A 15,292-nucleotide genomic window follows, 5' to 3' on the forward strand; every position below is an offset into this window, starting at 1 on the left:
CCATTTATTATGAGTTTTTTAATATCTCTGAAATAGCACAAAGTGGTTTTTATATCCTTGGAAGAGTCCTTACTATACCTTTCAGGTGAATGTGATTTATCTTACAATAAAATGGATATGTATTTTGAGCCCTAAACAGATTGTTTCCAGATCAGGAGGGAGTTCTGACCTAACCCACGTGTGTCACAGTATTCATAATACTTGGAAAACATTGGTAATGATGGGGGCAGTATGTGTTCAGGAACCATAATCTATACTGTGACGTTCACAAAGTTTTAGAGTTGTCTTCTCAAAGGTACAGCTTGGTTAAATAGTGGGTTCTTTCCCTTAATTATAAGATTCAACACCAACGTACTCTCAGCAATTGCTGATTGTCTTCTCTGTCATTTGTGTCTATCCCATTCTCCCCCCAAGGGACTTTAAAGAAAGATGACATCCCAGCAGATGATATAGAAACGCCTCCCAGGGCCAAGGGATCTCCCAAGGGCCATTGTACTCTCTCAGGGTTCCTTCTTTGACTATTGGTCTTGGTCCAGGAGGGGGTGAACCCATGTTGAAGCTCTGAGATGAAGGATCAGCCCAACTTTCCTTCCCTGGTAGGCGTGATCACTGGCTGCTGCTGCTGAGCCTGGAGCCAGTGCTCTCTACCCTTCAGCACAGTGATGTTGGCTTAAAAATTGACCAATAAGGAATTGCGATCTTGAAATCCATGAAAGCAGGGTTCTTGACTAACTTGGGGTTCTCCGCCAACTAGCCAAACAACTGACTCATAGCAGGCAAGCAGTACATACTAATTGAGTGAATGAATACCTTTGCCTCTGTATAATTTTCAGGCTTATAGTATTTTTTATTTGTTTGATAAAGATTTATAATGCATTGTAGAATCCCAGTGCTGGAAAGGGCTATGATTTATAGGTGATTTTGTTTATTCAGATAGAACAGTAGTTGAAGCATTTCGGACAGATGAAAGGTATCCTGTTTGGGGAGGGAAAAAATATTTTTTAGGTTGTACCTTCAGTAACTCTTCCCAGTGTTTAAAAAACCTGGCTCTCATAAAATCTTTTCTTATAGAAAACAACCATGTTATAAAACATTTGGAAATTTTAAAAGAAAGAAAAAATTCACCCTAAAAAGTAAAGTGTGACCTTAATATTTTTACACTTTATTATCTTGATTTTTCCCTTTCATATTATTCATATGACTACATACATAGTCTTAGGAAGCAGCATGGTCTAGGGTAAAATTGCCAGACTGTGTTGGCAAACAGGCCTGGGACTGAATCTCAGCACTGTCATTTGTAAGCAGAATGAACTCGAACAAGTCCTAAGTTTTTTGTCATCTGTAAAAGAAAGGTGGTAATAATGGCCACCGCAGAGCCTCTGCATGGTGTGCTTTGCAGTGGCTGGCGTGGAATAAGAACGGAGTGGGGTTAGCCGCTGTCATGCCAACAGCCGGGGATAGCTTGTAGCCAGCCTGTGCTGGCACTGTCCTACCAGTTATTAAAATGAATCTGAGAGCCTTTGGTGCCAGCTGGTAAAGAGTGATTGCCTGCCCCCAGATGCTTCCGTGGCTTCTACAACGCTCACACCCTTGCCCCTGCTAGTATGCAAGTATTACTAACCCCTGATGTTAACCTATGTCCATTTCACTTGGTGAGTGCTCATACCGTGGCATTTTTCATATCCCCTCTGCTAATAATTCACCATTTTTGTTAGATCGACAGAACTTTTTTAATCACTATCATTGTGGACACAGATTGTAGCTGATGTTTTCAGTATTACTAATGCTGCTGTGGTAAATACCACATATTTACATCAAAGAAGTTGCTGATTTCCAATTCATTTTTAGTAGCAAATGAAAACTTCCTCTCCAGTGGATCCCTACCTGTCGTGAAGGCTGTTTACTAAACTCTTCCCTCACCAAGTTGAACTATCTTCTATACCTCTTGCGTTGGCCACTTTCTTGCTTGCCTTCTGAATTCACTTTTTTTTTTTTCTCTACACTGCTCTTGAAGTGTGTAGCTAGAACTGGACCTGATAGGTTCCTGAGTCATACCTAGGGGGCATGAAATGTGTTTTCATGACTCTTTTTCCCATCCTTTTACTTTTCAATTCTGTGCTTACTTTAAAGACAGCCAAAAAAAAAAAGAAAAAGAAAAAAGAAAAAGAAAAAAACAAAAGCAGTATCACTAAGTGTTACTGTTAAAATACCAACCAGCATCTGACTCAGCCCTTCCCATCCGATATTTGCCTAGTCTTGTGAGAAACCCCTAACACACACTTGACTAGAGAGCGACCCTGTTTGTTTCTCCAGTAGTCTCCTGTGACTGAGCTTCTGCTGCTTCCTGTCACACAGCAGGGTTCTTGTTTGGGTGTTTTTTTGTTTTTGCCAAGGTCATTTTGAATATTAATTCTTTCCTCCCTGCTGTGAAGTGAGACATTTTCCAGAGTTTAGGTGGAAACTGTAAATAGGCTTCGTTGCTTCTCCCACTGGCCTGGCCTCTAGGAAGGGACTCCTGTTGTCCTGTTGTCCCGTTTTTGGGCAGGCCAGCCGAGGGGCACGTGTTGCTCAGAGGGGAGGGGGCAGGTTGATTAAGAGGAGTCCTAAACAGGCCACGGTTGCCCAGCGGAAAAAACAAAAGCCTGTTGAATTTGTTCCGAAGTCTCTTCTGTTTTTCACATCTCTCGTGATCATGTTATTTACCAGATTATCTTTCTGTACTAAATCTTATGTGGTCAGATGTTCATTTGGGAATCAAATAGATAACACTTGGTCACGTGCCAGCTGCTCTGAGTCTTACTGCCCAGAGGCTCACAGGATAGAAGGAAGTTGTGCCTGTCACCTATGCTGTGTTAGAGGGAAATATATACTTTGATCTTTAGGTACTAAATCTTATGTGGTCAGATGTTCATTTGGGAATCAAATAGACAGCACTTGGTCACGTGCCAGCTGCTCTGAGTCTTATTGCCCAGAGGCTCACAGGATAGAAGGAAGTTGTGCCTGTCACCTATGCTGTGTTAGAGGGAAATATATACTTTGATCTTTAGGTTATAAAAAAGAATTGTGGGAAGATGGGGGAAATAATAAATAACCTCCCTAGGCATTGCTGATTAGGTAAAATTGATTAATATAGTAATATCTTCAATTTAAAGGAGTTATATTTGAATAGCTTAAATTTTGATCCTCTGTTACAGAATAATTTACACAATAGATTGTAAAGTACACGTGCCTCTTTCAAATGTGAAGTTAAAAAGGAAATAAACTACACCTGTGATTAAGATGATAATTTGGTGGGCGCCTGGGTGGCTCAGTGGGTTAAGCCTCTGCCTTCGGCTCAGGTCATGATCTCAGGGTCCTGGGATCGAGCCCCGCATCGGGCTCTCTGCTCGGCAGGGAGCCTGCTTCATCCTCTCTCTCTCTCTCTCTCTCTCTCTCTGCCTGCCTCTCTGCCTACTGTGATCTCTCTCTCTGTCAAATAAATAAAATCTTAAAAAAAAAAAAAAAGATGATAATTTGGTGTTTGGCAGCTGAAAGATGTTTTGCATGCTTTTGTTTGTGGGCCTCTTGAGTCTAACTTTTCACTGTAAGATCAACTTAATGAAACACATGTTAGCATTACTCTACACCAAAATTCTGTACACACTCACCACAAAACTGCTGCTGTTTTAGGGCACCTGGGTGGCACAGTCGGTTAAGTGTCCAACTCTTGATTTTGGCACAGGTCCTGATCTCAGGGTTGTGAGATGCAGCCCCGCCTCGGGCTCCAGCCCCATCTTAGGCTCCGCCATCTGCTTGAGATTTTCTCTCTCTCCTGCTGCCCCTCCCCCCAATAAATAAATAGATCTTAAAAAAATAAAACTGCTGCTATTTTATTTGTGATTTTATTTACTATTGAGAGTTGTTCAACCTTTGGAAATGAGTAAGGGCATCTTGAGATAATTAAATTTCACATTAAATTTTATTCCATAGTCAATGTAAATTTTTAAGGCTCTTACCTGAGGTAAAAAAAAAAAAAGAAAAAGGTTAATGCGAAGATATCAACAGATATTAAAGCAAAGTGCACTAAACTGGCTTCTCCAGGACATCTTGTATGACAGCCTTTTTAATGATATGCTTGGTCCAGTTTTCACTGCAATAGATTATTAATAATGAGTGCATATTTAGTTAAAATTTTAACTCACATTTCATTACAAAATATATTTTATTGCTTTTTTTTCTTAAAGAAAAAGTTTATTAAAATGGATGATGACTTTTTACTACAGGTTCACTTTTATGAACTTAGAGCATATAAAAATCATGAAACTAGGTGGTTTTCATCATTTAGGAACTATTCCCATGAAAATACATGTTAGAATTGCCTTGTCAACCAAAGCCAAATAGGGACACCGGATACATACTCATGTTCCTTCTGATTACTCACAATATCTTACCTCCTTTATTTTCCCACTTATATTTTTCAAAATTTCTACAGAAAACATGCATCCTTTTTTTCAGTAAGCATAAAGCAATAAAATATTAAAAAGACAAGGTAGCATTAGACAGTTGGGGGTAAAAAAAAAAAAGAGAGAGAAAGACTGAAGTATTGGGAGTTCAGCTTAATGTGAATTCAAATTCTGCCTATTTTACTGGCCAGTCTGTGATTTCAGGTCTGCTGTTTTGTTGCCACATTTTAATAAGCTACATTCTCCCTGTTGATCTTTTAACTGGAAGTCTCAAGACCGCTGGTTGTCATTGTTCTGCAGAGTTCCCATGTATCCTGAATTGGGAGGTACGAAACCATTGCTCCCAGAGGAGAGAAAGATTTCAGCTCCCACAAACCTCTGCTCACACCATTCATTTTTTTTTTTTAAGATTTTTTTATTTATTTGACAGACAGAGATCACAAGTAGGCAGAGAGAGGGGAAGCAGGCTCCCTGTTGAGCAGAGAGCCCGATGCAGGGCTTGATCCCAGGACCCTGAGATTGCGACCTGAGCCGAAGGCAGCGGCTTAACCTACTGAGCCAACCCAGGTGCCCCATCACACCATTCATATTTGTTCATTGATCAGTACATGATCTTGTTTTATGTACATTTCTGTTGAAAGAAGACACCTTATTTAATGTGTATTGTTGATTCATTAACGTTGAGCTCGTTTCCAACTCATGCCGAGAAGATGCTTTTCTAACTCACGTATTTTCTCCATAAGACACATCAAAGCCTTCTCATGCTGAGGAACACTAGCCCTCAAACACTGTGCTTGGGTGCTGTTAGAAACAGCAGAATCACCAAGAAAAAACACAAAAGTGCAAAATGCATGGCACTAAATAGACTGTGAAGAAGACATTTGTTGACAGTGTAAGAGCTGACACGAGAAGGCAGAGCGTCCCCTTCTCGGACCCCAGCTGGGAATGTGCATGCTGGGTTACTCACTCTGTGTTCCTCACTCTGCGCATGCCTGCTAATGACTACAAAAGTGCCAGGAGCGAGGGTTACAAATACATTTGAGTGTGCAGTCAAATTTGTAAATAGAAACCTAGGAACAGTAAGGATCTACTGTGTAAGCTTCCTGATGAGTGAAAACTAGAAAACAGTAAGTTGTTTGTTTTAAGTTTGTTGTCATCCTTGTTGCTTTTATGTTGCAATTTATAGCGACTTAATCATGGCAAAAATAAACTAAAGAAACAGAGGAATGTTTGGGTCTAAAAGCCAACAAAACAGGGATATCTATGCTTGTATGTGTGTATTTGTTTGCTTGTTTGTGTGTTTTAAGAGAGAGAGTGCATGTGCATGCGCGCGCTCGCGCACACACGTGTTGTGTGCACGTGAGGTAGGGGGGTGGGGGAGGGAGGAGAATCTTAGGCAGGCTTCATGCTCAGGGTGGATCATGACCTGAGCTGAATTAAGAGTCATATGCTTAAGCGAGTGAGCCACCCAGGCACCCCAAATGCTTGTTTGATTGTCGAGAAAAATAAAATGTAAGATTATCTGAGATACTGTAGAACTCTCATACTATTATTTTCGTTAAACGTCTGTGGTTCAGATACCTGGTGTTACAAGTTCCAATAGATTATAAATGAAAAGTCCTCAAAAACAAGGATGTAATTTTTGAGTATTGACATTTGGGTTGAGTGTCAATATGAGTCTTATGGAAAAAAAAACCTTTGAGTGCTTCCTTCTACTAGGAATTTTGATGTTCTGTCTTACTTGGAGTCCTATACTATGATTACTTCTTTTCTTTTTTCATTTATTTTAATAATGTCTAGATCTTTCTTGTTTTTTGAAGGTATTGGGTTCTATTCTGAAAATATTTGTATTTTAACACTTTTCTTCAGCTGCAAGTATGTACATGTTCTTATGCGTGTTTATAGCACAGATATATGCATAAGTGATCATTTATTTTTGGCAACCAGAAATTGGTTATTTTCTATTCAAAAGACTTGCTTCTAAAGCAGATGGTTTCACAGGATTTACTTATCGTTTGACTGCTGTTTATGACACTATTAATTATCCTATGGATTTTGGAAAGTAGATTTATTTTTCAAGATATTGCTTTGGTTTCCTCTTCATGATGTATGTTGTGTGCTGATAGAAAATAAAGCTACTCTATTATTTTTTTAAGATTTTATTTATTTATTTTAGCAAGAGAGCATCCAAGCAGGGGCAGGAGCAAAGGGAGAGGGATAGGGAGGGGGAAGGAATCTCAAGCAGGTGCAGAGCCTGGAGCCTGATGCAGGGTTCAATCCAAGACCCCGAGATCATGACCTGAGCTGAAACCAGGAGCTGGACTCAACCAGCTGAGCCACCCAGGTGCCCCCAAATAAAGCTACTTTATTTTTTTTTATTTTTAAATCATTTTCTAAAGATTTTATTTACTTATTTGACAGAGAGAGAGCGCACAAGTAGGCAGAGAGGCAGGCAAAGTGAGAAGGAGAAGCAGGCTCTCTGCTGAGCAGGGAGCCCAATGTGGGGCTCGATCCCGGGACCCTGGGATCATGAGCCAAGCGGAAGGCTGCTGCTTAACCAACTGAGCCACCCAGGCATCCTGGTAAAGCTACTTTAAAATAAAGTGTTATATTAAAATATTTTCCTTGACCTTGCATGGCCTCAACAGAATCCTGCATAAATCCTAGCCCATCGATACTAGTCCATTGTGCTCCAGTCATTTTTTTCAGTGGCTAAAGTAGTGTAGTCGCAGATGATTTTTTGTTTTGCTCATGTTGCTTTCTTTTTCTGAAGGGCAGGGTTGTGTTTGTTGTGCCAAGTTCTTAAAAAGCAAGCAGGCCTGCCAACAGGTTTGTGGAGGTTCCCTGGGGATGTCCTAAAGGAGGGGAGATTTGTAAGCTGGTGATAAGCAAGCCACTACAAACCCCTTTAGACTGTTGTCTGAGCGACTAAGAATCTGTACCTTGTAGAGCGTTTGTCTGAGCAACTAAGGATCTGTATCTTGTAGAGTGAGGAATTGTTTATGCATAATCCCTTTGACCTGCTATCTGGAAGATAAGAACACTTTTTGTACTCCAAAGCCAAGGATAGGGTAGTAAAGAATCAGTTGGGTGGTGCCTAATCCCTGTTTTGCGCAGGAAGAGTCTTTCAGACAACTTGAAGTTAGGTGTGGTTTGCTTTAGCATGCAGTCAGGGACCTCTGCGAACACTCGGGAGACGCTGCCTTCCTGTCTGGCTCAACTTCCTCTTAGCTCGTCTTTACTATGGGGACACCAGCCCTGGCAAGATTGTGGAAGTCTACAGGTTGTAAGAGAATTTTATTTACAAATAAAATAATTCAAAGTTGCCTCTAGTATGGGGCTGAGAGTTAAGAGAATTGCACTGTAGTTTCAATTTTGCCCTTAATTAACTAGTTGCCTTCTGACAAATTGCCTCCTCGGGAACCTCCTCAGCTGTGAGGTGAGGGAGTTGGACAAGATGTTCTCCTCAGCCCCTTGCATCTCTCTCATTTTGTGTTCCATGGTTCTGTGATTCTTTATTTGGGGAGGCTTCTACCCGAACTGTACCATTTGTGAAGTCATATACCCTATCAGCGAACACTGCATTCATCAGTGAACACTGCATTTATCAGCGGGCAACTAACTGGCCGCACACAGCCATCTTCACCGACGAACGTCTAGATTTCTCAACTGCTGAGATGCCGCGTTCTCTATCATGTTTTAGCAGACTGCGCACAGTATGAAACCCAGCAGACGTAGATAGATACTGACTTTTTTGCTTTTAGTTTTCAAAATCGAAACACAAAGCTGAATACCTCTCAAAAATATTGTTGGAATGAACTTTTGGGAAAAGCTTTAACAACCCAAGAGATGAGATTAACTTTGTTTTCCCTAGCTGTTTTGTGCGAGGCACACTGTGGACACGGGTGCCTGGTACGGCAGCCTCTGGGAGTGGGGGGACCTCGGGACTCCTGCTCCTTCGTTTGCAGCTTTATCGTTAGGGCTGTGCGTGACTAGATTAGTTTGGAGGCCTTTGGCTACATTTAGCAGACATGCCAACCCATACTAGCTTAAATAATAAGGGAATTAATGGCTCATAACTAAATACAGAAGAAGGATGGGCTTCAATGTTAGTTCAATCCAGTGTCCTGGGCTCTGCTTCTCTGGAATTCCAGAATTCCCTCAGCAGTTCACTTTTGTTGGCTTATTTTTCAAGTTGTGCTCTCATTGTGCCAAAATGTCTGTAGCAGTTTTTGCTTTGTATTCACATATTATGGGGTTGGCGTTTCCCAACCTTTGGGTCACTGACATTTGGGGTCAGCTAATTTTTTCTTGTCGTGAAACTGTCCTGCGCATTGTAGGATGTGTGGCAGCACCCCTGGCCTTCACCCACCAGATGCCAGTAGCATCTCACTGCTGGGTTGTGATCATAAACGTCTCCTGACAAGCCAAATGTTTGCGGTTGTGGTGGGGGCTGGTGGGCAAGAATGCACTGACTGAGAACCGCTCAGCAAAGGAAGACATCATTTTGTCAGGTGGCTGTCTTAAGGATAAAGAAACGTGTTTCCTCAAAGACCCCAAATTTCCCACTTTTGTCTTACTGGCTCAACCTGGGTCACTCCCATTTCTGACCCCTCACTGGTGAGAGGGAAGACTGTCCTTCAGACTAATCAGGCCCACCACTGGAGCTAGAGATGGGATCCATCCCCTGAGGCAGGTGACTGTTCAGGGGAGGGTGGTGAGTGCCTCAGCCAAGGCAGTGGGCAGGGATCATGCATGGAAGCCAGGCAGGACTTCCGGAAGTGTCCTTGACTGCTGAATTCTAAATGTGTCTTGCTTTTCTTCCTCTCAGTGAGGACTATGGAAAGAACTTTAAGGATATTACAAATCTCATCAATAACACCTTCATTCGGACTGAGTTTGGCATGGCTATTGGTCCTGAGAATTCTGGAAAGGTGAGACTCATTCACACACATATGAAGCTGCGCTTGATGCCACACATAGGATTGTCAGATAATAATGTTGGAATGGTCCAGTTGTATATAGCAATATATTTAGTTTGCTGTTAGTGCATTTTATTTTTTTTTTAAGATTTTATTTATTTATCTGACAGTGAGAGATATAACAAAAGAGGGAACACAAATCGGAAAAGTGGAAGAGGGAGAAGCAGGCCTCCTGCCAAGCAGGGAGCCCAATGAGGGGCTTGATCCCAGGACTCTGGGATCATGACCTGTGCCAAAGGCAGACACCTACTGACTGAGCCACCCAGGCACCCCATTAATGCATTTTAAAATTAAACATAATTCAGTGCTGTTCATCAAAGAATGGAATTCAGCACACAGGTTCTTTTTTTTTGGGTGGTCCCTATCCAGGATCTAGCCAAACTCTTTAAAATTATGTAGCAGGGGCACCTGGGTGGCTCAGTGGTTAAGCCTCTGCCTTTGGCTCAGGTCATGATCTCAAGGTCCTGGGATCGAGCCCCGAAGCTGGCTCTCTGCTCAGCAGGGAGCCTGCTTCCCCCTGTCTCTCTCTGCCCGCCTCTGACTACTTGTGATCTCTGTAAAATAAATTAAAAAAAAAAAATCTTTAGAATTATGTAGCAGCGGTTTGGCATCACAATGTCTAATTCACAAAACAACATTTTAGCTTTGGGCAACTAGCTAATCTCAAACTGAGCAAGCTAAATTCACAGTTATGATGCACTATTTCAATTTAGGATAATATTTGTTATAAGACTAATATTTGAGTGTAGTATACCAATAATCTGTTTTTATAACTCTTTGTATTTATGGAAATTTCTTAACGGATATCTGGTGAAAATGGTGTAAGAACTTCTGTGCTTTAATAGTATTATACTCTGAATCTGAACTTTTTTCTTCCTCATCAGGTGATTTTAACAGCAGAGGTGTCTGGAGGAAGTCACGGAGGAAGAATCTTCAGATCGTCAGATTTTGCAAAGAACTTTGTTCAGACCAATCTCCCTTTCCATCCTCTGACTCAGATGATGTATAGCCCTCAGAATTCTGATTATCTTTTAGCTCTCAGCACTGAGGTGAGTATAGTTGAGGAACTTGTGTTGCTTTTTTGCATTTTTATAAACTGAAAATATACTGTTTTAAAAGAACCCTATAGGAAATGCCTTTATATTGGACTGCTTTCTAGTGATTTTTTAAGGCATGAATTTGTATTTTTTGCATTATTTTCCAGTTTGGTAAAGGGCATGATTTTCGTGTACTATCTATTCCAGACAAGTATGATATCTAGCTGTCATTACACATTTTTTTAAGTGAGTAGATGCAGTGTGCTATCAGAGTAATGAACTAGAAAACAGTTTAATGTAATTATTCTTGTGCTTCAAGGGACAAGCATAAACTGTCAAACTCCTGATGGTGTTATTCCTTTCCTATGGCCAAACCACATCTTCATAATTTTTTTTTGTTACTTCCCAGTATATAAATCATATTGATTTCTATCTTTGATACTCCTGTATTAAATATCCAGAGTTTTAAATCTCTGCATCCCCTACCATATTCCTATACTGTCCCCAGGAACCTGTGCCTCTCCCTGACCCTCCCACCTCTCTTCTGAAAGTTCTATGGGGAGCACATTTCACTTTTCCTTTCCTGGAGGACCAGTCTCCTTTACCATCGACTTTAAGGGCCCAAAATGGCTGAGTTTCTAGACTGTGATAATCATAATTATACTTTTCGTTTACATGGGCTCTTTCTCATCTTATTTCTTAGAGTGTGGTCTCCTGACCTGCAACATCAGTTAGAAACCCCTGGGAGATTCTTTTAATATGCAGTTCTTTGGCCCCGGTCCAGACATAGTCCGCCAGTGACTTTTGTTTTTGAGGTGGCTAGTATTTTTAACAACCTTCCCAGCTGTGTCTGCACACTAAAATTTGAGAGCCATTGCTGTGGGACAGAAAGTGGGTCATCAATGTGGACAAGCGGGGCTGAGCAAAGGGGTAGCATGGGGAGGATGAAGAGCTGTCTGGGGTCTGGGCCTTCTGTGCAGATCTTTGAGCAGAGGGAAGGCTAGAAGATTCAAGGAGATCAAAGTTAAGTTTAGGCAAAGGAGGCTAGAGGAAGGAAACTGGCCTGCTGGGTAGGCTTCAGATCTCAAAGCAACAATTCCAGGAAGTCAGCCTCCAGCAGCTTGAGCTAGGCCCTTCAAGGGAGCAAGGAGACCCCCAGAGGAATGGACAGAATCAGCAACCCCCCCACTTTTTTAAAGATTATTTATTTATTTATTTGACAGGCAGAGGTCACAAGTAGGCAAAGAGGCAGGCAGAGAGAGAGGCAGAAGCAGGCTCCTCGCTGAGCAGAGAGCCCGATGTGGGGCTCAGTCCCAGGACCCTAGGATCACGACCCGAACCGAAGGCAGAGGCTTTAACCCATTGAACCAACCAGGCACCCCAGCAATCTCCCTTTTGAATTCAACCACATTGCCATTACCAAGTGTCTTAAGATTATTGAAACACGCTGTCCTCAGGAAGAGGTAGTCACAGTCTGCTTTTATATCTCAGTTTCTTCCAGTTAAGGGTAAGTTGGAGGTATAAATAATCAGGGTTGGGGTGCCTGGGTGGCACAGTCAATTAAGCATCCAACTCTTGGTCTCAGCTCAGGTCATGATCTCAGGGTTGTGAGATTGAGCCCTGCGTCAGGCTCTGCCCTGAGTGTGGAGTCTGCTTAAGATTCTCTCTCTTCAGGACACCTGGGTGGCTCAGTGGGTTAAAGCCTCTGCCTTCGGCTCAGGTCATGATCCCAGGGTTCTGGAATCGAGCCCTGCATCCGGCTCTCTGCTCAGCAGAGAGCCTACTTCCCTCCCCCTTCTCTCTCTGCCCGCCTCTCTGCCTCCTTGTGATCTCTGTCTGTCAAATAAATAAATAAAATCTTAAAAAAAAAAAAGATTCTCTCTCTTCCCCTTTCCCCCACTTGCTCTCTCTCTCAAATAAATAAATAAAATCTTAAAACAACAACAAAAACCCAGGATTGAGAAGACAGACCAGTATGTACTAAGATATAACTATAGGTGATACCAGATATTTCCAAGTAGAATTTGGTAAATTAGAAATGCTGGGAGGTGAACATTATCAGAGAAATAAAGAGTTACAGAAGGAAGAATGGTGGGTAAGCGTGGGGGAGCACGTAGGTGAATTCTGCCTAGATCAGCCCCTTATTTTTTTTTTTTTTTAAAGATTTTATTTATTTATTTGACAGACAGAGATCACAAGTAGGCAGAGAGGCAGGCAGAGAGAGAGGTGGAGGCAGGCTCCCTGCGGAGCAGAGAGCCCGATGTGGGGCTCGATCCCAGGACCCTGGGATCATGACCTGAGCTGAAGGCAGAGGCTTAACCCACTGAGCCACCCAGGCGCCCCAGATCAGCCCCTTATAATTACAGCTGTACCAGGACATCTCTGTCCCACCTCCACTGGGTCTGGGCCCAGTGGGCTTGTGTTGCCAGTGTAAAGTATATTGTCAGTCTTTATCTTACCCAGCCTTTGCTACATCTGAAAATAAATGGCCAGTCTCTCCTTTTGGGAACTTGGCTTTCTTGGCTTCTTTCTTACCTTCTAACCATTCCTTCCTGGTCTCTTTCATAACTCCTGTTATGAAATTCCTTTGAAACTATGTTTCAAACTCCTGTCAATCTACCCTTAAGTTGCTACTGCTCATTTCATTCTGAGCAATCTCTTCCCCTCTGACCATTGTAACTGTCCCTGTAATGTGTAAGATTCTCAAATCCATATTTCTGGCTTCCTCCTAGGACTTCAGATTTCTATCTTGCTTCTCCCCTATTACACATGCACACAAACACACACACACACACACGCACACACACACACTCTGCCTTACAGGAAAAAGCTACCAGTTCTACCGAATCTAGTTTCTAGATTCTTCCTGAGCCTATTCCTCACAGGTGTGGTTTAGGGCCTCACTAACTCTTTTTTTTTTTTTTTTTTTTAAGATTTTATTTGAGAGAGAGTGAGCGAGCATGAGTGGGGGGAGCAGAAGGCAGAGAGAGAAGTAGACTTCCTGCTGAATAGGGAGCCCAACATGGGGCTCGATCCCAAGACCCTGGGATCATGACCTGAAGTCAGACACTTAGGCAGCTGAGGCCCCCAGGGGCCCTGGAGCTTCACTAACTCTCAATGAACTAATGGGGCACTACTTTTTTACTGCTTTTCCTGTTTCTGGTCTAAAATCCGTCTCTCCTGTTGCCATTCAAGTATTATACCTTTAAAAAAGTAAAACTGAGGGGTGCCTTTGTGACTTAGTCAGTTAAGTGTCCGACTCTTGATTTTTGACTCAGGTTCTGTGATCTTGGGAATCTTGGGAGTCGTGAGATTGAGCCCTGTGTCAGGCTCCATAAGCATGGAGCCTGCCTAAGATTCTCTTTCTCCCTCTGCCCTTCCTCTATTCCCCCCATCCCATATTCACATGTGTGTGTGCATACTCTTTCTCTCTCTCAAAAAAAAAAAGTAAAACTACGGGCCCTCTGTGAGCTGGCCCTCACATCTCTCCCTAGCATGAGCCCCTTCTTTCCTCACCTTGGAATTTGTGCTCCATCAGTGTCTGATGTCTTTGAACTCCTTGCCCGCGCTGTGATGTTTTATCCCCTCTGGCCTCAGCTGGTACTACTGTGTATTTGTGCAATAACATCCCATCTCCCCATTTGCCTTCTTATGGTTACACTGCTCATTATTTAATACTAGTTCAGCTGTCTTCACAAACCGTCTCTGAAGCATTGTTGCTCCCCTCCTTATTCTCACCCTGGACACAGTGTTTCCGTAACTTACCACATTGTATCAAATTCTTATCCACGCCCCTTGTTAAACCCTGAGCTCCTTAAGAACAGGGAATATATTGTTGGAATATATTGTCTTTGTGTCCCTAGTGCAACCTCTGGGACAGTGCCTGGCACACAGTAGGCACTCCATAAGCATTTGTTATTCTGAATTTCCAAAACCATCAAGGGGCCCCCATCACTCAAGTGTGTATGGAGGGCAGGCTGCTTGATGCACCTTCAGTGTGTGTGTTTACTGTCCCAGATGATTAGATATGAATTATTAAAGGTCATATAAGCAGCTGCACAAGACAAAGCTGGAATTCTGATAAGTCATTTATAATCTTTCAGAATGGCCTGTGGGTGTCCAAGGATTTTGGGGGAAAATGGGAAGAAATCCACAAAGCAGTATGTTTGGCCAAATGGTGAGTAACAGAAGACTCCATCTGTGCAGGGCCCTAACCCTATCCTGACAGCGCTGCCAGAAGTCACAGGACTAAGTACTGAGCACGGACTACGTGCCATGTAGTCTTCAGGGTGCCTTGAGGGGCCTAAGGGGAGGGGCATGACACAGATCTTGACCTGGAGGAACTTCTGATTCTGCTGGGAAAGAATCCTTAATCTCACTAAGCATTAGGATATAAAGTGTAAAACAGGGCACAGGACTGAGTAGCTGCTGCCCGCAAAGGTTTGTTCTCCATAAAAGGTGACATCAGTCGGAATAGCATAACACACAGCTCTGACCTGGGACTTACGTACTTCTCTGTGGCCAGATTTATATTCCCTCACCTAGAGATCCATTCCGGCTGTGCGGAATGTAGCAAGGAGTCAGGAAGAAAGCCCGGAGAACCCCCAGAGTGCTAGAGTCACCCTGTGCGTGCACCAAAAATCCTTCCCCTCTCTCGGTGGGACACCCGCAGCGCGTGTGCGCGCGCGCGCGCGCACACACACACACACACACCTCCCTGCTTAAGATGATGCAGCTGAGGAGCTCTTACTTGGGAATTGGGTCACCTTTGTTCAAAACTGGCTTAGTCAGTGGCTTAACCTCGCTGGGCTCTAGTGTTTCCCTTTTGTGA

General features: G+C 42.7%; 1 protein-coding gene across 3 annotated transcripts in view; it reads left to right on the plus strand.

The window, feature by feature from the left end:
- Positions 1-15,292, plus strand: part of SORT1 (sortilin 1) — a 62,053-nt gene that overhangs the window by 21,837 nt on the left and 24,924 nt on the right. For all 3 annotated transcript variants that reach the window (XM_032881545.1, XM_032881544.1, XM_032881546.1), the window contains exons 4-6: positions 9,274-9,376; positions 10,309-10,473; positions 14,565-14,638. In XM_032881545.1, coding sequence (XP_032737436.1) covers positions 9,274-9,376; positions 10,309-10,473; positions 14,565-14,638 — 342 coding nt within the window. The remainder of the gene's footprint in view (positions 1-9,273; positions 9,377-10,308; positions 10,474-14,564; positions 14,639-15,292) is intronic.

The sequence above is a fragment of the Lontra canadensis genome, unplaced genomic scaffold (assembly GCF_010015895.1).
Source record: "Lontra canadensis isolate GAN:19392208 unplaced genomic scaffold, GSC_riverotter_1.0 scaffold75, whole genome shotgun sequence".
NCBI classification, from domain to species: Eukaryota; Metazoa; Chordata; class Mammalia; order Carnivora; family Mustelidae; genus Lontra; species Lontra canadensis.